The sequence below is a fragment of the Rhododendron vialii genome, chromosome 11a, assembly GCF_030253575.1.
Source record: "Rhododendron vialii isolate Sample 1 chromosome 11a, ASM3025357v1".
Taxonomy (NCBI): domain Eukaryota; kingdom Viridiplantae; phylum Streptophyta; class Magnoliopsida; order Ericales; family Ericaceae; genus Rhododendron; species Rhododendron vialii.
The window spans coordinates 12,436,191-12,457,179 of NC_080567.1; the positions used below are offsets into that span (position 1 = coordinate 12,436,191).

The 20,989-nt window shown below is 41.3% G+C and overlaps 2 protein-coding genes across 2 annotated transcripts; both read right to left on the reverse strand.

The window, feature by feature from the left end:
• Window positions 1–16,326: 16,326 nt before the first annotated feature.
• On the reverse strand, window positions 16,327–18,057 carry LOC131306872 (uncharacterized). The gene is made up of 2 exons (XM_058333300.1): window positions 17,573–18,057; window positions 16,327–16,480 (listed from the first exon to the last, which is right to left on the reverse strand). Exons 1-2 carry the CDS (start codon window positions 18,055–18,057, stop codon window positions 16,327–16,329), a joined length of 639 nt encoding a protein of 212 aa, XP_058189283.1.
• Window positions 18,058–18,267: 210 nt separating this feature from the next.
• LOC131306873 (uncharacterized) lies at window positions 18,268–20,492 on the reverse strand. The gene is made up of 4 exons (XM_058333301.1): window positions 20,187–20,492; window positions 19,272–19,401; window positions 19,087–19,148; window positions 18,268–18,774 (listed from the first exon to the last, which is right to left on the reverse strand). Exons 1-4 carry the CDS (start codon window positions 20,490–20,492, stop codon window positions 18,268–18,270), a joined length of 1,005 nt encoding a protein of 334 aa, XP_058189284.1.
• Window positions 20,493–20,989: the final 497 nt, after the last annotated feature.

A 20,989-nucleotide genomic window follows, 5' to 3' on the forward strand; every position in this document is an offset into this window, starting at 1 on the left:
TGGAAGGAGTTGAACCCAACCTATGACTTTCCTTTAGTAGGCACGTGGATTGTATTATAGAATCCTAAACGAAAGGAAATTAAGAGTTGGGGAAAGAAAGGAGGATTCTATTTCCAAAAGAGTTCTCTTGCTCCCATTATTTAAGGATCAGTAGGAGATATCACTTTACCACCACGATGCAGCAGAAGCACTACCTCGGCTGGAGTTGACGATCACTACTGGAATTCGAAGATCAGAGGCCATGGCTAGGGCAAGGAGGAATTAAGTGTTGAACATCTTGTCATATTTTGTGAGACCTTATTTTCTTCAATGGAGTTTTATCTTTACGTATTTATGTGCTTTGACTCTATGAGCGGCTAAACTCTTTAACTAGGGTTGAGGATGAAGCCCCATTAACGATTATTATTTATATATTCATGAGATTTGATTTTACCTGAATATGTGGTTTAGTTTTGATTAAATTGCTCTTACTCCAAATCAATTGTTAGGGATAGATTCTAGATATGAGTTCAATCATGTTTTTCTCATGATTTGGAATTGTCTTTAGCATTAAAAGCTGGTTTTTCATCGTTAACTATAAAACTAGATATTTATTGTGATTTGTTAAAAGTGGATACAATTAATGATTTGGTTTTATATTTGCGAGCGGAGAGAAACAAACATTAGACTTTTTGATGAACTTTCACGATGATATTTTCCATGGTAACAGAATTAGCTTTCGGTTTATCATGAAGAAATTTTGGGTAAGGTCAATGATCATGAATATCTAATGATACTAGTTAATGGGTGTGGATTCCGAAACCTTAGTATTTTTCCATTGATTAAAAAGAAACTTCAATTTTCTCATCTTTGATAGTTTAGTTCATTATTTTTATTGTTCACTTTTAGTTTAAAAATTAATCACAACTTTTTGTCAACTAGGTTAGGATTTAATCACTTTAAAATTATTTAGTTTTCCTATAAAAAATCACAAGTCCTTATGGGTTCGACCTCGCTCTTGCATTACTATACTTCGGTACGATTCCTGCGCTTGCGAGTACATTAAAATTTCACATCAATAGGAGGCCTCTGTATGTTTCAGTTCATGAAGGTTGGGTTGGGTTTTTATGGATTTCAGGTTTAATGATGGGTTGGGTGTGCCTGTTTTATGTTCATGAGAGCAGGCTTGTGTTTGCTTCTAAGTTTGTGGAAACAGTAGGAACCATACCTTGAAAGTTGTATGTATTTGATTTATGGGAAATGTGTTAGCCTGCTAAGTATTTGCTTTTCTAATGTTTAGTTTTCTGGTAGCTACTCTAATTTGCAGAATATTAGGGAAATGAAGTTAAATGGTGTAATTTCAGAGGCTTTTTATTATAACCTTGTCAACCTGTCGCATTACTTTCGATTGAACTCAAGTGGGATAGTAAATCTGGCTTGTTCTCTGTTAAATCATTCTATGGGAATGGGAAGAGCTCTATAATGCAGATAATCACATTGGTGCACTTAGTGTGAAGATCCGAAAAAACCTCTACACTTCAAAGTTGAACTCTTTACCTGGCCAGCAATGCAAAAGGAATATTGCTCTGAATGAAAATTAATTAGCACGTATGTCTTCTTTCTGTATGCAAATGCTTGAAACCCCTGTTCACCTTCTAATGCAGTGTAGAGTATCATGGTTTATTTGGTTTAAAATCATGCAATGGTGGGACTTTGTATGGGTTTGTCTTGTAAGTTTATATGACTTAATGTGTTGGTGGTTTTCCAATAAATTTATTACACCTCTGCTATTCATACACACCATCATATGTAAAATATTGTCATGAGATCACCTATGTTTATGGAAGTAGGGTTCATGTTGACCAAACTGATGGGATGTAATTACAAAGGTTGTCGCTAGAATGTGCACTATTTTATGATTTTCAATAGTTATGAACTCTACGTACACCATCACTACAACAATTATGACTTTCAATAGCATTAATTGATAGCGGTTTTTTAGAAATGCTGTGATAGAGAAGCAATTATAGTTTCTACAATTACTACATCCTAAAACCTACATTATTGCTAAATGGGTGAATGTTGATCTTAGTTGTCCATTTATGTAGCTATATCCTTGTTAACTACGGGTATATTTGAGATTTCAGTGCATACTTACCAAAATCGAAGTTCTACTGTTCTAGTGTTCAATTCATATTGATGTTTGGTAGACTATTTGTAATTTCAATTCATATTGACGTTATCTTCCACTCTATGTAGGTCTGTGGCTTGAAAGAGAAATTGATGGTCCGTGACTTTTTGTCGGAGATGTAGATACGATCTTGCCAGTGGTTGTTTGAACGTCGAAGCCTGTCGTTCCTATGATACATGTTCTCGTATTGATATTCTTGTATATAAGTTTAGCATAGTACTTGATGATGGATCAACTTTTGTTATTTTGGAGATGTAATGATTTGAACATATTGCTAAGCAATGAGTAATAAATTGTGCCCTTCAGTTTCTCTGAGTAAATTTGTATGAGCTTGCTATGAAATACCATTCAAGTTTTTGAGAGTGTTAGCCATGGAATTAATGCTATTAATTTGAGTTTAAAAAGCTACAAAAATAGCTTCAAGATATACCTGATTCACAATAACCAACCATAGCGTTCCAAATATGCTATTGAAGGCAAATTAAATACAATAGGCCAAAAACGCTATGAAAGGTAGCTTAAAGATAGCATGCCAAAAATGCTATGAAAGGTCACATATCGATAGCGTTCTAAGAATGCTATTGAAAGCAAAGACTTTTAATTGCATCGGCTTCGGAACGCTATGTATATCAAGCTATAGCATTTTTGGCACGCTATGAAAGGCCTTATTTGTTGTAGTGAAACTAGGAAAAACAAGTAGAGATTCCAGGTACGGGAGCCAAAAGTACAAAAAGGGGAAGGTGTTAGGCACCCCTCTTTGCCTAGCCGTGGGACTGGCCCATAGTTGTTCGACATAAGATTAATTCATGCTTTATTTAATTGTAAACACAAAGATTTGATTAATTAGCCTTTACACAGTTAATGATAAGTTGAGACGATAATTGAAACATGTATCAAAAAGACAAAATAAAAGAAGATGCCCTAGAGAGATGGATCTCATGGCCGGTGAATGGACGTCACGGACGAGAGATCCTCTTGGTTCAATGTACCGGCCAATGGATCGAAGATCCAGCCAATGTTCTTCCTCACACCAAACTAAATAATCAATAGAGAATTAAAATGCTATAGTTAGTATGCAAAAACTGTAAATAAAACGAACCAAAGGCCCCTGGGCCTCACCACCTCGATCCCTCAGTTGCTTGATTGCTTCGAATTGAGGGTAATTGACTGATTTTGCTTCTCAAAAACCCTAGGGTTAGGGTTTGGACTTCGGGATTTGATCGTCAGATCGCGACTGCCTTCAGAAGGTTAGGGCTTTTATAGAGGGGATATGAGAGAGTATATTTGCAGAGTTTCGTGGCTAGAGAGAGTGTATGAACATGTTAATTTCGGAACCCTAAGGGCCCTTTATATAGGCAATTGGTGACTCACTTCGGCCAATCAAAACGCACGATTAAATCGAAAGTATATATGCAAAAGATTTCTTTTTACAATCTCCTTACGTAGCCAGAACGCATCGAGATTTGGCTGCTAGGGTTTTATGAACGGATCAAACGTATGACAGAACATTCCAAAATCTGGAAGATAGATGATCTGGCAGCCGAGCAAATGATCTGGCGGCCGAAGGATTGATTTTGCGGCCGAGTGATCGATCACTCAGGGAGATTTTCAAGCAACATGTTTCACAGGTGAAATAATGATGTTGATGTAGGTGGAGAAAAATGAATTATACCTAGAACAGCTCTATACTGCAACGACTACCAGTGTTGTTCTGTTGGAACCTTAATGCCTTCACCGGAACCCTAATCTGCAAAATAGACAGGAGGTAAGCGCACCTTTGCCTCTCATGGCAAAGGCCCTCCGATGCCTAAGTTAGTATCACGTACCAGATAAAACCCTAATTATCAGTAGGAGAAAAATATGAATGCAATGTTTTTCATCAATTTTACTTTTAGGTTTACCTCGTATTTATAGATTCATAGATGCTTGCTGGCCAAGCATCCCTGTCGCCCTAGGTTTCCTATCTTATATAGGAAACCCAGGATATCTTTGATCTCGTTCCCTTATCAGTTTATTACCTTAGTTCTTTTAGGACTCTTTTCGTTAATTGGCCGAACATCCCATTCCCGTTGGGTATCTTTCTTGGATCCTATATTCTTGGGATCCCATTCCTTTACGGAACACCACTATCTTGGAACTGCCTAGAGTATTCCTTTTGCTCCAACACTTGATCGGAGTTTTTTCCTTTTTCGGTTGTCTCATCGCCAAACAGATTGCCTGGACTAGTCACGTCACATGTAACTGGTCCTTTATCAACTATTTGTACCAATGTCTTCTCAGGAGTTCTCCTACTGTTCGGCCCTTTTGTTGCCGAGCAAACTGCTTAGACCAGTGACTTCACATGTCACTGTTCCTTTATTAGTCTCTTAGTCCAATAACTTCTCATGCTTACTGGACCAAGACCCATACAAACTTCCTGGACCAATGACTTCTCATGTCACTAGTCCACATCGCCGATCATCGCCCTGCTCGGCGACTATCCTTATTGTATTTATACCATGGTCCCACATACCACGTGTTCGAGCCTTATTTGTACCTGTTCAGGAATACCTCCCTACAATTTCTCCCCAGCTTTTGCCCTTTTTTGCCGCTGTTTGGGGGCAACTGGTAAAGCTTATAAACAAATTCTCAGGCCGAACTCCTCAGGCTCTATGTAGATATAATATCTATACCCATTGATGTATTTTTGCAGATTGGTTATTACTTTTCTCAAGGTAATGACTCTGCATGGTGTGTTTCGTACACTTTGCATTTAATTTTGACTGACGTTCTATTAAACGGCGTCAGAATGGCATCCGCTGAGTCTTATTTTCCCATTACTTTTCATGTAATGGTGTGAGAGGAGACATTTCGTCTCCGTCCCTTTCCCTTAAACTCTCAAAAGGGATTGTTTTGGGTTTTCCATCCAAAACTTCAAATCTTCTATTTCTCTCTCTAAGAAACTAGGCGAAAGCTTCAATCACCATCATTGCCGTCTGCAACTTTTTTCTTGAACCCCCAGGAATCGGCGTAATCAACATCATAAGCCCTTTCATTCTTTCTTCTTTTCGTGTTTCAATCTGAGATTTCTTTCTCAGATTGTGTGTTGCTCCTAGGGTTTCAATCGTACCCATTTCCAGTTTCTGTTTTATTTCGACTATATCCATGGCGGACGAGGGTGATAGTGGCCCTAAGCCTAGTAAATTTAGGAAACTTTGTGTGACTCCCGTCGCCATGGCGGCATTTAGGACTGAATACAATATTCCAGATAATGTCAGGCTCGAACTTGCTCCTTTAGGTGCAGAAAGAAATGCAGGTTCATGGGACAGAACATGTATTCCCATCGTAGCCATAGTTGAGGGTGGAGTTCGCTTCCCCTTCGACCCATTACTTTGCCATGTTCTAAGCTGGTACCGCCTTAATCCTATGCAAGTTTCCACCAATTTCTTTAGACTAGTGATGGGGGTTGTAGCTCTAAACAGGATTCTCGGAACCCAATTAGGAATATGGGACATCCAGTGGTGGTATAGCATCGTGCTAAACCCTGAGTATAACACCTACAATTTCAAAGTGAGAAAAGCAGAAAAGCATTTCGTACTTAACTTGCCAGATTCTACTCGTGATCACGAAATGGACTTCCTCTATGTTACTGGAGCTTTTGAGCCAATGGGGGAAAATGGCTTGGTGGTGGGCTTCCATTGCCCCCACGAATGGGGCTATCCACGTATGCTCCCAATCTGCTCCCTTATTCATGTAACTCACTACAAGAAAACTTGTAACGCCCCGAATTTTGGGTACGTTAAAAGGACAATTTCATTGAAAACCTCAAAATAGAGTCTGGCTTTTATTACAACATAACTCCCACAAGAGTTCAATAATTACACAAATGAAAAGGGTTCTAGGGTTCCTAACTACAGCTCCACCTGCTCCTCCATCCTAGCCAGCTCCTCAGCTCCAAAAGCCTCCAAGGTGTACTGTTCATCTTGATCATCTACAAGGTCTGACACATTATACCGGCGTCGCCACCAATATAATATGTCGGGGTCACCAAAAAGGCAACACTGTGAGTCACAAAAGCTTAGCAGAGAAATCCCATACCCACTAACCCATAACTTACAAACAACAGGTTATAATAAAACATCGATTTCCACATGATACGTGTATACACAGCTACAAAAGACAATATCATTAACACATCCGCAATCGCTATATAACTATCGTTGGTGTCCAAGATTTCAGAGTTTCTCCTACGCGACTCATCGTAGACCGTGTCAACATTTTCATATACAAATCAACCTTTCAAAATGATTTGTTTAACTCACACAATTTGCATTGGCTCCGTACCGCGGATAACCAAGCTACACACCCAACCTCGGTTCCGCCGCGCCGGTCTCCCGAGTATCCTCACAATGGTTCCGCCGCGCCAGGTTCCCATTGGCACACAAAAACATTTGCATTGGCTCCGTACCGCGGATAACCAAGCTACACACCCAACCTCGGTTCCGCCGCGCCGGTCTCCCGAGTATCCTCACAATGGTTCTGCCACGCCGAGTTCCCATTGTCACACACACAACCTCACAATGGTTCCGTTTTTCCCGGATTCCCATTGGAACACACACACACCTCACACAATGGGCAAGTCCGGCCACATTGCGGATTCCAAAGCTTTTCACCCTTTTTAAATGTTTCTTTTACACATGCACACAATTCACATAATGCCACCCAAAACTGGTCATTATGTAGTTTCAAAATATTTCCTTCCTCAAAAAATATTTCCTTTCATTAATCACACCCTAGGTGTCATGTTTCTACTTTCTCGGTTCTCGTGTCTCGTTTACATGCAAAGACTCCGCAGTAGGACAAAAATAAGCATGAATCATTCTAACAAGATCATCCAATTCTATATTACTTATCACGCTCAATCACCACTTATAGCATAACGCCACATGTACGGACGCCCTTGGAGTGTATCACTTATGCTTTATTCAAAGCACAACTCCACATGTACGGACGTCTTTGGAGTGAAATCACTTATGCTTTATCACATACCATAAGTAATACAAGCAACTCAGATACGCATACTCATAACCATCTTAAAGATCAAAATACGAATACTTAAGTAAATAGGTCAAGATACACTTCATATAATTCGGAATAGTAGATAAGGAGAATCTACCATTCTTTCTTAGCGGTTCAAAATAACAACGTTATACTTGAGTAAGTAAATAGGAAGTAAGTAAGGATTTCCTTACTGTTCTTCTAGGCGGTAGTAACGGCTTACGAACGGTAATTGGCGGTCGGATGGAGTAACTTCCTACGGTGGTCTCCGGTAGCTTCAAAAGAGAAAGGTTTCTCTCAAAACTTCTACTTGACTAACACTACTCTACTTTATGGATCGAAGGGTGGTCGGGTGGCGGTTTAGTGGCGGCCTAGGTTGAGTTTCTTGAAGAACTCAAGAAGAACTCAAGAACAAAGGAAGAACAAAAGAAAGAACAAGAATTTCTAGAGAGAAGTTGGAGCAATGAGAAGGTGTGAGTTCAATGCTTGGAATGGGGTCCTATTTATAGGCAAAATCTTGGCTCCCTCTCCCTCTCTAATGGCCGGCCCTCTCTCTCTCTATATCTCCCATGGATTTGCTCCATAAAGTCATCAAATCACCTCACATGTCAAGCCATGCCTTGTCCAAGTCATAACCTAGGTGTAAGGCTATAGAATCAAGTAAGATCTTAGGCTTTTTAGGTGAATCTAGGTAATTACAACCTAGGTCTTAGCTTGTAGTCAAAATCTTAGGCTAATAAAGGCTAGGATTGTGTCATAAAGGTCCATCATAGGTTGTCATTAGGCAAAATAGACTTAGGCCTAATAAGGTAGCTTGCAAGGCTAGGTTAGTCCTTGGATTGGACTATGGGAGATTTGTTGGAAGGATAGGAGACAAGGGGTACAAGATTTTGGGTACTAAACAAATCATAAGTACAATGGAGAGTTAAGTTTTGGCTAGGAAAAAGATTCACCCAAGGGTTTGAAAAGATGAAGAAAGATCAAGGAAGGTACAACCCATCTTCCTCTCTTTTTCCTCCTCTATCTCTCTCTCTCTCTAGTACTACACACACACACACACACACACACACACACATATATATATATATATATATATATATATGCAAGAAAGAATAAGTAAAAAGTACTACGGTACTAGATTAAAGAAATCCAATTTAGGCACATGTTGGACTAAACTAATAAACTAGTGTACTAATATACTCTAGGAAGATCAACTCCCCAATAAATTAATCAAATTGGGTACAAAATCCCAAGATAAAATAATAAGAGAGTACTTTGGAAAATCTTAGGCTTTAAAGGCTACTAAGGCTAATAAGTACTTTCAAAATAAAATATAGGTACTTCATTACATGGGTAATTAGGAAAAATGACTAGTTTAATAAGCCCATGTACTTGGTTGAAAGACCAAACTATTACCCAATGGATAATAAATACCCTAACTTTTATTATCCAATGGACACTAGTAACTAGGTAACTTTTATAATAAAATAATCAAAAAGTACCTTAAAGTAATTTTATAAAAGTCTGTAATAGTACTTTCTTCAAATCTTTCATTTAACCCTTTTAATATAAAGAATTGAGTTTCTATTATCCAATGGATAATAGTTCCCCTAACATTTATTGTCCAAAGGATAAAGAATAAAACTAAAACAATAAAAGAAAATAAATAAGTAATTCTTTAGTCTAGGTTTTGAAAAGGTTGACTAGTCAAATCAACTTTATTGGAAGGTTTCCTAGTCACATCGGTACTTTATTTGGTCAAAAGAGTCTATTACCCAAGGGTCACTAACTTCCCGAACGGTTATTATCCAATGGATAATAATTCCCCTTGCGGTTAATAACCAAAGGATAAAAGGAGTACAAGTACTTTTTATTTTTAAAATAAGATTTGAAAAGACTACATGTACTTTTAATCAAATACTATAATGAAAAGCTTATTGTCCAATGGACAAAGATTACCCTAACAATATGGACCAATGGGTAAAAGCAAAAGGTTCAAGAGGTTCAAAAGGTTCATCTAGTAACTAGGTGAGTTGGTTGCTCGTTTCATCCAAGTAGTCGGTTGGAATCTAATTCAATTGGTCAAGTAGGGTTTCTAGTCGAGACCAAAATCTAACTACGACGAAAATCAAGAAATCATATAGCCACTCAAAGAGAAAATAAGTAATTCAAATAAAATTCAAATATTTAACGAAATTTTTACTGACCAAAATTCAGGGTCAAATGGCCATTCCCGGCATTTTTCTTCCATGCATTTTAATTAATGTCGGAAAAGCCACTATTATCGGCATTTCTTGCCGGAAAAAAATAATTATTACCGGCGTTTGTTCAAAAAAATGCCGGCAAAAGTCAAGTTTTCCGCCAAAATAAGTACCGCCAAACTATTATCGGCATTTGTTGAAAAAAATGCCGGGAAAAATCAATATATAATATAAATATTTTTCATTGTGCATTGTAACCCAATATGGTGGCTAGCCTAGTTGGTAGCTACATGCGCGCGCGAGGCAAAGGTCACGAGTTCGAATCTTGGGGCAAGCAAATTCTTCACAAATGGGCGACATGCGGGCGACACGCAAGCGCCACGTGGGTGACACATGGGCGACACGCATGCGCCACGTAGGCGACACTCAAGCGCCCACGTGGCATTTTGTCTTATATGGTACAATTTTTCCCGGCATTTGTACAAATGCCGCAAATGAGTCCATCTATTCCCGGCATTTATAGAGACCTTTCCCGGCATTTGTACCATTACCGACACACTGCTAGACGGCATTTGTTATAAATGCCGGTAATACTTGACAAATGCCTGTAATAATCTTTACCGGCATTTTTTGAACTTTTAGCGGCATTTATAAAATGCCGTGAAAAGCAAAATTTCTTGTAGTGACTGTTCTTTCTTTTTTGCATTCTCTTTGCATTTCTAATGTATTTTGTGCTTTGCTTTTTAACCTACCAACGCTAACAAAAGTCCAAGAAGGGAACCAAGCTACGTCCGAACAATAGATATCAACAGGGTTCATAAATACAAAGGGGAACCCGGTACCCCAATAGCTGGTCGAGTACGCAATGCTGACGTGTTGCTGGGATATAACCTTGCATACAAGGGGTTCATTGATAGGAGGCTAGCCAACCCAAGCACTAGTGCTGCTTCCACTTCATCTGCTCCTTAGCTAAGGACATCAAGATCCAGACCTGGTGTGACAATTGCCGGACAGCCAGGCGAAGTTCGAATTTCTGAAGGCATCCCACTTCCTCGCTTGGTCCTTAGAAGGTCTTTACGACGACCTGCCGAACAGACCGTTGTTGATAGAGATACCAGCCAATCTTCTTCATCAGGGTACTCAGCATCTCCACCTGATTGAGATATAATTACTCAACAGCCTTTGAACCTTAGTTCTCTCTTAACTGTGTCCGCTAGAGGAAGTGGTTCTTCTGGCCGGGTTCTTTCTACCGGTCATGTTCCCCTGCCTCCCCGACATACCAGAGGAGTCTCAACAAGGAGCAGTTTATCTCCTCGGGAATCTGAAACCATTTTGGAGGCCAAAGAAATACACTAAGACAAACGTCCCAGGAACCAAGAAGCTGGGGATACCTCAGCACAAGCTGCCGTGTCAGCTCTTCAACCTCCTTCGCCGAGCACTAATGTAGCTCATCCAATCTGGACCCCTCAACTCATTCGAGGTGACCGTCCTGTCAATGTTGGGGACAGTGCTAGTCCCTCTGAAATGGCATTAGCTCTAGCTCAAGGGTTGCTGTTACCAGTCGATATGCAAAAGGAGTTTTCATCCCCTTCTGACTGGCTAGTATCTACTGGAATTGTTAGTGGAATCAAGGTACTTTCTCTTTTGTAGCCTAAGTTAACTTTCTTTGTAGCTTGCAGATTTCTGAGTGTGTTTGTTACTTGGTATTTTGTAGTTCATTCAAAAGATGGTCACACTTGGCCAGAAGTTTCAAGATGTTGAGTTCGAACGGAATAGACTCCTAAGGGACAACACGAGGCAACTTCAAACAATAACTAGGCTGGAGAGAGAGAGGAATAAGCCAAAACTGGGTGCCGAGGAGATGAAAACAAAACTGGAGTCCGCCGAAGATAGCCTCAGTCAAGCTTTGGCAGAGATTGAAAGCTTCAAAAAAGCTGCTTACAATGATGGATACCGATGTCGAACAACAAATTGATGATTTTGCTGACATTAGGGAAGATATTCTGGCTGGACCTCAAGACGCACATCCCAAACAGTCACCTGTTCGAGAAACAGTTAATGAACCTTAAAACTTGGAAGAGAATGTAGCTAGAAGTGGTTCTACCACTGAAGTCAGTACAGAGGTCCCATATGAAACTCCTCTAGGGGTCCAAAACCTAGACTTATAGGTAAGTACTCGCCGTGAACCGTTGATACTCGAAAAATTTTGCTGGTCCTACGTGACCGTAAGCATTGGCCCTGCGAGGCACTAGTACATTCACACTTTTATTAACATAGGTATTTGGCCCCTTGCGGCAGAACAATATGCTTTAAGTATCTGCAATGTTTGTTGGCATTTCATGCCATCTCTGTGGATATTTTATATACTTTGTTTTGCTCCAAATGCATGTGTTCGTATGCATGAGTGTTTATCTAAGTTCTAATACTTAGTCTAATTCTCCAGACATATCTCATATGTTTGTGCCCAAGTGTTTCATACTTGGAGAAGAAATAATTATTTCATTCTTGCTTGTAAGTGTCTCGTACTTGAAACAGAAAGTTAAGTGTTTGTCGTACTTAGCAATCTGTGCATATGTACGTATGCAAATCTAAGTTTCTTGTACTTAGTCTAATTTAAGTTTCTCGTACTTAAATTTTTTTTAAGTTTTTCGTACTTTAGACAGAAGCCTAAGTGTTCTCGTACTTAGACAATTTTGCTCAATCTAGCGTGTTTTTTGTATGCACTCCAAGTTTATTCATACCTGGCTAACATACTTAACTAAGGCATTCGTGCCCTGCCCCTGCTCCCCAATACGAAAGAGGAAAAAAGGAGAACAATTTCATATTCATAAAATAAAAGAACCAGAAAGTTAAGAAATATAATTTCTGAAATATATATTGCAAAAAACGAGATTTTATTCATAATCTTGAAACTCAAGGGAGCGTTATTCGTACCCCTTGCAACTAACAAGTAATAAAAAATAAATGAGCTTTATTTATAACTCCCACACAATCACATAGTGCGTCCTAAAAATAGAATGAAATAAAACTAAACTCTTTTTAAACAAAGAATTTTCCCAGATTGTGGACATTCCAAGGCCTTGGCACTTGGTTTCCGTCCAGATCTGCCAATCTATAAGCCCCTATGCCTACAATCTCAGTTACTCAATATGGGCCTTCCCAATTGGCCTCCAACTTGCCTTCGTTTGCCACCTTGGTATTGCCGAGCACCTTTCGTAGTACAAGGTCCCCAACACCAAATTCTCGTGGGTTGACATGCTTGTTGTAGTTTTTCATCAGATGTTCCTGATAGGAAGCCAAATGCACCAAAGCCCTCTCTCTCCTTTCTTTGGCAAGGTCGAGCTCAATCTCTAGGGCTCTATCATTTCGCCCACTCTCAACCAATGTTGTCCTGTTGGTCGGTAGACCAATCTCCAAAGGTATGACTGCCTCTGTTCCATATGCCAAAGAATAGGGGGTGTAGGGGGATGAAAACAATTAATACCTTGAACTTATGTTTAAGGTAGCAATTTGATTGCAAACGGCTTATCGTGCCTCTTGCCCGGAACCCTGGTTTGATGCCTGAATCCTAATCTGCAAAACAGACAAGGGGTGAGCGCACCTTTGCCTCTCGTGGCAAAGGCCCTCCGATACCTAAGTTAGTATCACGTACTAGTAGATGAACCCTAATTATCAGTAGGTAGAACGTGTGTATATAACGTATTGCGTACCTTTTACCTCTAGGTTTACCTCATATTTATAGATTCTTGGATACTTGTCACCCAAGTATCCGTGTTGCCCTAGGTTTCCTACCTCGTATAGGAAACCAGAATATCTTTGATTCTCGTTCCCTTATCAGTTCATTACCTTAGTTTATTTAGGACTCTTTTCCATATCTGGCCGAACATCCCACTCTCGTTGGGTATCCTATCTAGATCCTATATTCTCGGGATCTCATCTTTTACGTGAAATGACTACTCTAGAATCTTCCAGAGTACTCCCTCTGCTCCTACTCTTGATTGGAGCTCTTTCCTTGTTCGGCTCTCTCGTAGCCGAACAGACTGCCTGGGCCGGCTACTTCACATGTAACATTGGTCTTTGTTTAACTATTTGGACCAATGTAATGGTATGTCACTATCTACCGAACAGTCAATTTAGACCAATGACTTTTCATGCCATTGGTCCATATTACCGACCATCGCTCATGGTGGTTTTAATCGTGTTTAACCCGTGATCCCTCGTATCACGTGCTTTGTTATTACTTTATCTGTTTGGGAATACCTCCCTACAGGGAGTCTTTCCCGTAGACCTATTAGGCGTTGTTCGGTGCGCCCACACGACCAGGGGCAGCTCATCGGGCCATTTTCCCTTTGTCTTATCCAACCTTTTCTTGATCCCATCTAGAATGGTTTTATTGGATGCCTCTGCCTGCCCATTACTATGAGGATAGGCTGGGGTCAAGTAATAATTTCTTATGCCATATTGGGCACAGAAAGCCTTAAACTTCTTTTGAAATTGGGACCCGTTATCTATAATCAACGAATAAGGGACCCCAAACCGAGTAATAATGCTTTTCCGCACGAACCTTTCTATCATTGGTTCAGTGATTTTGGCCAATGGTTCTGCCTCTATCCATTTGGTGAAATAATCCGTTGCCACCAATAGAAATTTCCTGTTGCCAGTTGCTTGGTGGAGTGGACCCACGATGTCCATTCCCCATTGAGCAAACGGCCAAGGACTCCTCAAAGGCACCAAATCTTCTACTGGTGTTCGAATCATTGGTTAGAATTTCTTACACTTCTCACAAACTTTTACATACACCTTTGCATCTTCTTGCATGTGTGGCCACCAATAACCTTGGGTAATTGCCCGATGGGCAATGGACTTGCCCCTAGCATGGCTTCCGCACATCCCCTCATGGATTTCGTGGAGGAATTTTTGCACCATCTCGGGGTGCACACAAAGTAAATATGGATCGGTGAAGGATTTTATGTACAGCTTACCTTCTGGTGGCAGTCAAAACCGTGCAGACTTGGTTTTTATTTTGTGAGTCTCCTTTTTATCAAAGGGGAGTGTATCATCTCGTAAAAACTCCACATTTGGATCCATCCAACTTGGTCCTTGGTTCACGTCCAAGACCAATTCCACGCTCCTTCCAATGCTCGGCTCAACAAGAGAATCTACCACCACCTTGAGCTCTGTTGGTACAGCTGCGGCCAACTAGGCTAATGAATCTGCATGGGCATTTTGTCCAGAGCTTATCTGCTCAATGTACACCCTTTCGAAAGTATCAAGCAGATCCTTGGCTGCTTCCACATAGGCTGCCATCTTCTCACTCCGGGCTTCGTACTCCTCGAATAGTTAATTTACCACAAGTTGTGAATCACAATATACCCTAATTCTTGTTACCTTCAGGGGTCTTTGCACTCCTTAACCCAGCTAAGAGTTCCTCGTACTCTGCTACGTTATTTGATGCACTGAAACCAAGCCGAACAGATAGCTCCAACATCACTCCTTCAGGAGCAAAAAGCACAACCCCGATTCCTGAACCAATATTACATGCTAGTCCATCAACAAACAATTTCCATTTCAGGGGATCCTATTCGGCTGGGGCTTTCTCCTTCTTAGATGGTGGTCCAGTCCCCTGCTCCTTTCTCGTAGGAGGTAAGGGTGCTATCGCCGGTGAGAACTCCACCATAAAATCAGCCAAAACTTGGCCTTTGATTGTCGTGGCGGCTGATAGTCAATGTCATATTGGCTTAACTCAACGGACCAAGTTGAGATTCTTCCCGAAAAGTCTGCTTTTCATAGCAGTGATTTCAATGGGAACTCAGTGTAAACCATAACCCTATGGCTCTGGAAATAATGGGGCAATTTTCTTGTTGCTGTTCTTAATGCCAGGACCAATTTCGTGAGGGGCAGATATCTTGTTTCTCCATCTAGTAATGTTTTACTTACATAATAGACAGGGGTTTGCTTGGATCCCTTATCCCTTAACAACACTTCATTTACAGCATGTTTAGAAACAGCCAAATACAAAACTAAAGACTCACCTAGCTCTGGAGTTCACAAGAGTGGAGCCTTGGCCAAATACTTCTTCAGATCTTGGAAGGCCTGCTCGCACTCTGCTCCCCATTCAAATCCTTCTCTTTTCTTTAACAATTGAAAGAAAGGTCTACACTTATCACTTGACCGACTGATGAATCTATTGAGGGCTGCTGTCATTCCAGTTAAGTTTTGGACTTCCTTTGTTGTCCTAGGGCTCTGTAGCCTTTGTAAGGCCATTATTTGATCAGGATTTGCTTCAATCTCCCTTACAGTCTCTAGGTGGCCTAAGAATTTGCTAGAACCAACTCCAAATGCACACTTTGAGGCGTTGAGCTTCAGTTTGTATTTCCTCAAGATTCCGAAGGCCTCCTTCAAGTTTGCTATGTGTCCCTGTCTGGTCTTACTTTTCACCACCATATCATCAATATAAACCTCCATGGTTTTACCTAAGAGCTTTTTGAACATGACGGTTGGAAGGATTTGGTATGTTGCCCCTTCATTTCTTAACCCGAAGGGCATGGCACTATAACAATATAATCCTCGTGGTGTAATGAAGGAAGTCTTTTCCTGATCAGGCCCAAACATGGCTATCTGGTGATATCCCCGATATGCATTGAGGAAACTATTCGCTCATATCCAGCTGTGGCATCTACTAACTGGTCAATTCTGGGAAGAGGAAGCTGTCTTTTAGGCATGTTTTATTCAAGTCTATGAAATCCACACAGACATGCCAGTTTCCATTCTTCTTTTTCACCACCATGTGTTGGATAACCACTCCAGATAGTAAACCTCTCGTATTGCTTTGGCTTCCAATAAACGATCCACCTCTTCAATAACAGCGTCAACATGTTGTACGGCTGCCCTTCTTTTCTTCTGAATGACTGGCTTATGCTATGGATCAACATTCAAGTGGTGGCAGATCACGTCTGCATCTACACCGGGCATCTCCTCTGGTATCCATGTAAACACATCAACATGTCCTTCTAAGAAACTCACCAACTCGGCTTCTTCCTCAGCTGGCTGTGATTCCCCAATTAGAAAATACCTATCAGGATCAGTTTCGTTGATCTGTATTTTCTTTAAGCCTTCAACTATTCTTTCTGCTGAGTTTCTTCCGACGTCCTCGATAGTCGGTTGATTCGGTACTTCTACTGTATGAACATGATGGGCCTTTGGGACTCTTTTGATGGTGGAAATCAAGCACTGTTGTGATATCTTCTGATTGCCTTGGATTTTTTCAACCTCGTTGGACCCAGGAAACTTTACCATCTGATGGTAGATGGAAGAAACTGCCCTTATTTTGTGTAGCCAAGTTCTTCCTATAATCACGTTATAGGAAGATGGCACATCTACTACTAGGAAGTCAGTTCGCAATACTACTGTCCCTACCCGAACAGGCAGAGTTACCTTGCCCAATGGCCAAACTACTCCTGTACCAAATCTGACCAAGGGGATCACCGACTGTACCAGACCTGCTTGTGTCAGTCCCAACTTTTTAAATGCATCGCAGTATAGCACCTCGCTGCAGCTTTTTGAGTCCACCAGGATTCTTTCCATGTCATATTCTCCAATTCGTAGGGTTATGATCAAAGCATCGTTGTGTGGTACCTGGACTCCTCCCAGATCCTCATCCGTGAAATTTATGTCGTCATTGCATGCTTCTTTGTCACGTCCTCTTTTCTTCCCCAACCGCATTACATGTTGGTCATGCTTAATCTACCTCTAAAGTAGTCTCACCTCATTTCTCGTATAAGGCTCGGCCAATCCATGTATCATATGGATTATGCCCCTTGGATTTTTGTTCGTAATCCAACTCCATTACTTTTTTTTTATCCTTGGGATCTTCCTGGATAAATTCTTTAAGGTAGCCCTGAGAGAACAAATCATCAAGGTACTTTTTAAACATCTCGCAGTTTTCAGTCATGTGGCCCCAGCCCTTGTGGTAGCTATAGTGCTGATTTGTAGCCTGCTTTGCATCTTTATTTCCTATTAAGAGGACGGGGGCCACTTAAAGTAGGGCTGATTCTTTATTCGATAAAGAATCCTATAAATTGGTTCTTTCCAGACTGTAATTATTGAAAAGAAGGACTTAGGATCAGGTGCTGGCTTTTCTTTGTATGGATCTTTCTTAGCTTGCCTGTACTCTTTCCTTTCCCTATAGGTTTTGGGCTCTGGTTTATCTGCCTTCTTAGCAGGCCCCTTGGCTTGGTCGGTAGCCAACTTGCCATCTTCTTGGAGTATGTCATCTTCCATTCTGGCATGTTGGTCAATTTGCTCCATTAGCCTAGCCAACATTGCTACCGGATGCATATTTAATGACCGACATAGCTCTCCTCGAACAGGCAAGTCAGTTTTAAACATAGCAATCACATATTCTTCGCTACAACTTTCAATCTCATTGAAAGTTTCCCAATATTTTTTAGCGTAATCTTTGATTGGCTTGCTTTCCCCCTGTTTCATCATGGATAGGCTTTCAAATGTTTTGGGGGCTTTCCTACTTGTCAGAAACCGAGCAGTAAACTCTTCGACGAGCTGTGCCCATCCTCGTATGGAGTGTGGCCCCAACTTATGGAACCAAGATAGGGCTACCTTCCCCAAGCTTGATGGGAACATCTTACACATGATGGCATCATCCCCGACATGCATGAACATAGCCTATTGGTAATGTTGTATATGAGCAACGGGGTCCGCATTCGTCTCGTAAAGGATGAACGCACTGTGCTTCACTCTGCTTGGTAGTCGAGCATCCTGTATCTTCCTTGCAAAGGGGGAAGCTGCTATGTTACTCAGAGCTTGCCTTGCTGCTTCTCGTGCAGACATGGTCCCATCTTCTCATTCCTTGGTCTTATGGGCCCCAGCCCTATTCCAATCGGATTCAGGTCTCTCGTACCTTTCTCGGTGGTGCATCCTAGTCTTATCCTCCTTGGAAGTGGGACTTGTGCTACTGCTCCTTCTTTTCCGTGAAGAAGCCCTCCATCTCTCTTGTGTTCGGCTCCCCTCTTTTTGTGAAGAAGCTCTATATCGCCTTGGGGTGGGACTTCTACTCCTGCTCTTTCTTCCTCGTGAAGGAGCCTTTTTATGTTTCACCATAGCATACCTATTTTCCCTGGAGTTTCTTTGTGAAAGTCCAGAGTCCTCTGGGTGTTCCCAGATTTGTTCCAACTTTCGGATCTCATACTCTTGTTTTTTCATCAGACGAGCATATCCTTCAATTTCTTGCCTCTTCTTGTCAAGGAGATCTTCGCTATAGTGCACACTTTTTGAGTGTGCAACCGACTCTTCCCTTCGATGGGATTTACTACTTCTCGTGGATCTTGAGGCCGTCCTTCCTTCCCTACTCTTGGAGTTGTTATGAACAGTAAGGGGGTGGCCCTTACTTTTGGTCCTCCCATGTCTTCCTTCGGGCTATTTATCGCCTCCTCCATCTAGCAGATTCTTTGGATCGAGCGGTGTTGTTGGATTTTCTTCCACCATGGTCATTTTTTAAAGAGAAATCTATCGCTTCCCATAGACAGCGCCAATTGTAGGTGGAGAAAAACAAATTATACCTAGAACAGCTCTGTACTGCAATGACTACCCGTGTTGTTCTGTTGGAACCGTAATACCTTCGCCGGAACCCTAATCTGCAAAACAGACAGGGGATGAGCACACCTTTGCCTCTTGTGGCAAAGGCCCTCCGATGCCAAAGTTAATATCACATACCAGATAAAACCCTAATTATCAGTAGGAGAACAATATGAATGCAATGTTTTTCATCAATTTTACCTTTAGGTTTGCCTCGTACTTATAGATTCATAGATGCTTGCTACCCAAGCATCCCTGTCACCCTAGGGTACCTATCTCACATAGGAAACCCTGGATATCTTGGATTCTCATTCCCTTATCAGTTGATTTCCTTAGTTCTTTTAGGACTCTTTTCCTTAACTGGCCTAACATCTCATTCCCGTTGGGTATCTTTCCTGGATCCTATATTCTTGGGATCCCATTCCTTTATGAAACACCACTATCCTAGAACCGCCTAGAGTATTCCTTCTGCTTCAACACTTGATTGGAGTTTTTTCCTTATTCGGTTGCCTCATCGCTGAATAGACTACCTGGACCAGTCACTTCACATGTAACTAGTCCTTTATCAACTATTTGTTCCAATGTCTTCTCAGGAGCTCTCCTCCTGTTCGGCCCTTTTGTTGCCGAACAAACTACTTGGACCAGTGACTTCACATGTCACTGTTCCTTTATTAGTCTCTTGTTCCAATAATTTCTCATGTTTACTGGACCAAGACCCGTACAAACTTCCTGGACCAATGACTTCTCATGTCACTGGTCCACATCGTCAATCATCACCGTGCTCGGTGACTATCCTTATCGTATTTATACCATGGTCCCACATACCACGTGTACGGGCCTTAGTTGTACCTGTTCGGGAATACCTCCCTATAGCTGAGGCAGTGAGATTAATATTTCGACCAACAGATGGATTCTTCTATGATACCGTACTTCTATCTGAAAGGTTATTTGGCTCTGAATTGGGTCCTTTAAGTGGCTAAAAGTACTCACCATAAGTCCATGGGTTCATGAGAAGTCAATTAGCAATCACTGTATCCATTCATCATCAGGATGGTCCCTAAGGTGGGACTTGAAATAATCGTTAGGCCAAATTGGGGTGTCTACACCGCTAACACTTGAGCTTTAATTGCGGTCCTTGGCTCGAAATGAACATCAAAATTAACAAGGTCAATAGCCCATTACGAGACCGGACTTGAGAGATTTGCTTTTCTGAGGAGGTTCTTGATGGGGAACTCGGTTAAGACTATGATCGAGTGCTCTTGGAAGTATGGGGGGAGCTTCCAAGTGGTTGTGATCAAAGCAAGTGTAAGCTTTTCCAGGGGCAGATATCTTGATTGTGACGGCAGCAGGGTGCGGCTGGTGAAATAAATAAGCTGGTCTTTCGAGCCTTCTCGACGGACCAAGACGGAACTAACAACATGAGGACAGACTGCCAAATAAAGGTAGAGATCTTCAAATGGCTTAGGCTCTACGAGGAGTGGTGCTAAGCCCATGTAGTCTTCAATTCGGTGAAAGCTGCATCACATTCTTCTGTCCACTTAAAACTTTGTCGGCTCTGCTTCTTTAGTGTCTAGAAAAAGACAAGGCATTTGTCCGATGAGTGACTGATAAACCTATTGAGTGCTGTAGCCGTGCTTGTCAACTTTTGGATTTCTCTAGGAGTACTAGGTGCCTTTAACTGTTGAACGGCCACAATCTGGTTGGGATCGGCCTTAATACTTCTCCATGTGACCAAGTATCCTAAGAACTTGCCCGAACCAACGCCAAAAGCGCACTTCTCGGCATTCAGCCGTAGTTTGAACTTCTTCAAGATGGCGAATACCTCGGCCAAGTGGGCAAGGTGGTTTTCTGCCTTAATACTTTTTACCACCATGTCATCAATATAAGCTTCCATGATTTTCCCGATGAGCAAGCCAAACATCAAATAGAACATCCTTTGGAAGGTGGCCCTAGCATTCCTTAAACTAAATGGCATGACTAATAGCAATAA

Coding starts and splice junctions, on each gene's coding strand:
- LOC131306873 (XM_058333301.1), bottom strand. CDS start 20,492: ATGGGCTTAGCACCACTCCTCGTAGAGCCTAAGCCATTTGAAGATCTC. Junction 19,402..20,186: donor AAGCAAATCTCTCAAGTCCG/GTCTCGTAATGG, acceptor CCAAGAATATAG/GATCCAGGAAAGATACCCAA. Junction 19,149..19,271: donor GGGTTTCCTATGTGAGATAG/GTACCCTAGGGT, acceptor ACTGATAATTAG/GGTTTTATCTGGTATGTGAT.
- LOC131306872 (XM_058333300.1), bottom strand. CDS start 18,057: ATGTGTAAGATGTTCCCATCAAGCTTGGGGAAGGTAGCCCTATCTTGG. Junction 16,481..17,572: donor AGGGAAAGGAAAGAGTACAG/GCAAGCTAAGAA, acceptor TGATCCTGATAG/GTATTTTCTAATTGGGGAAT.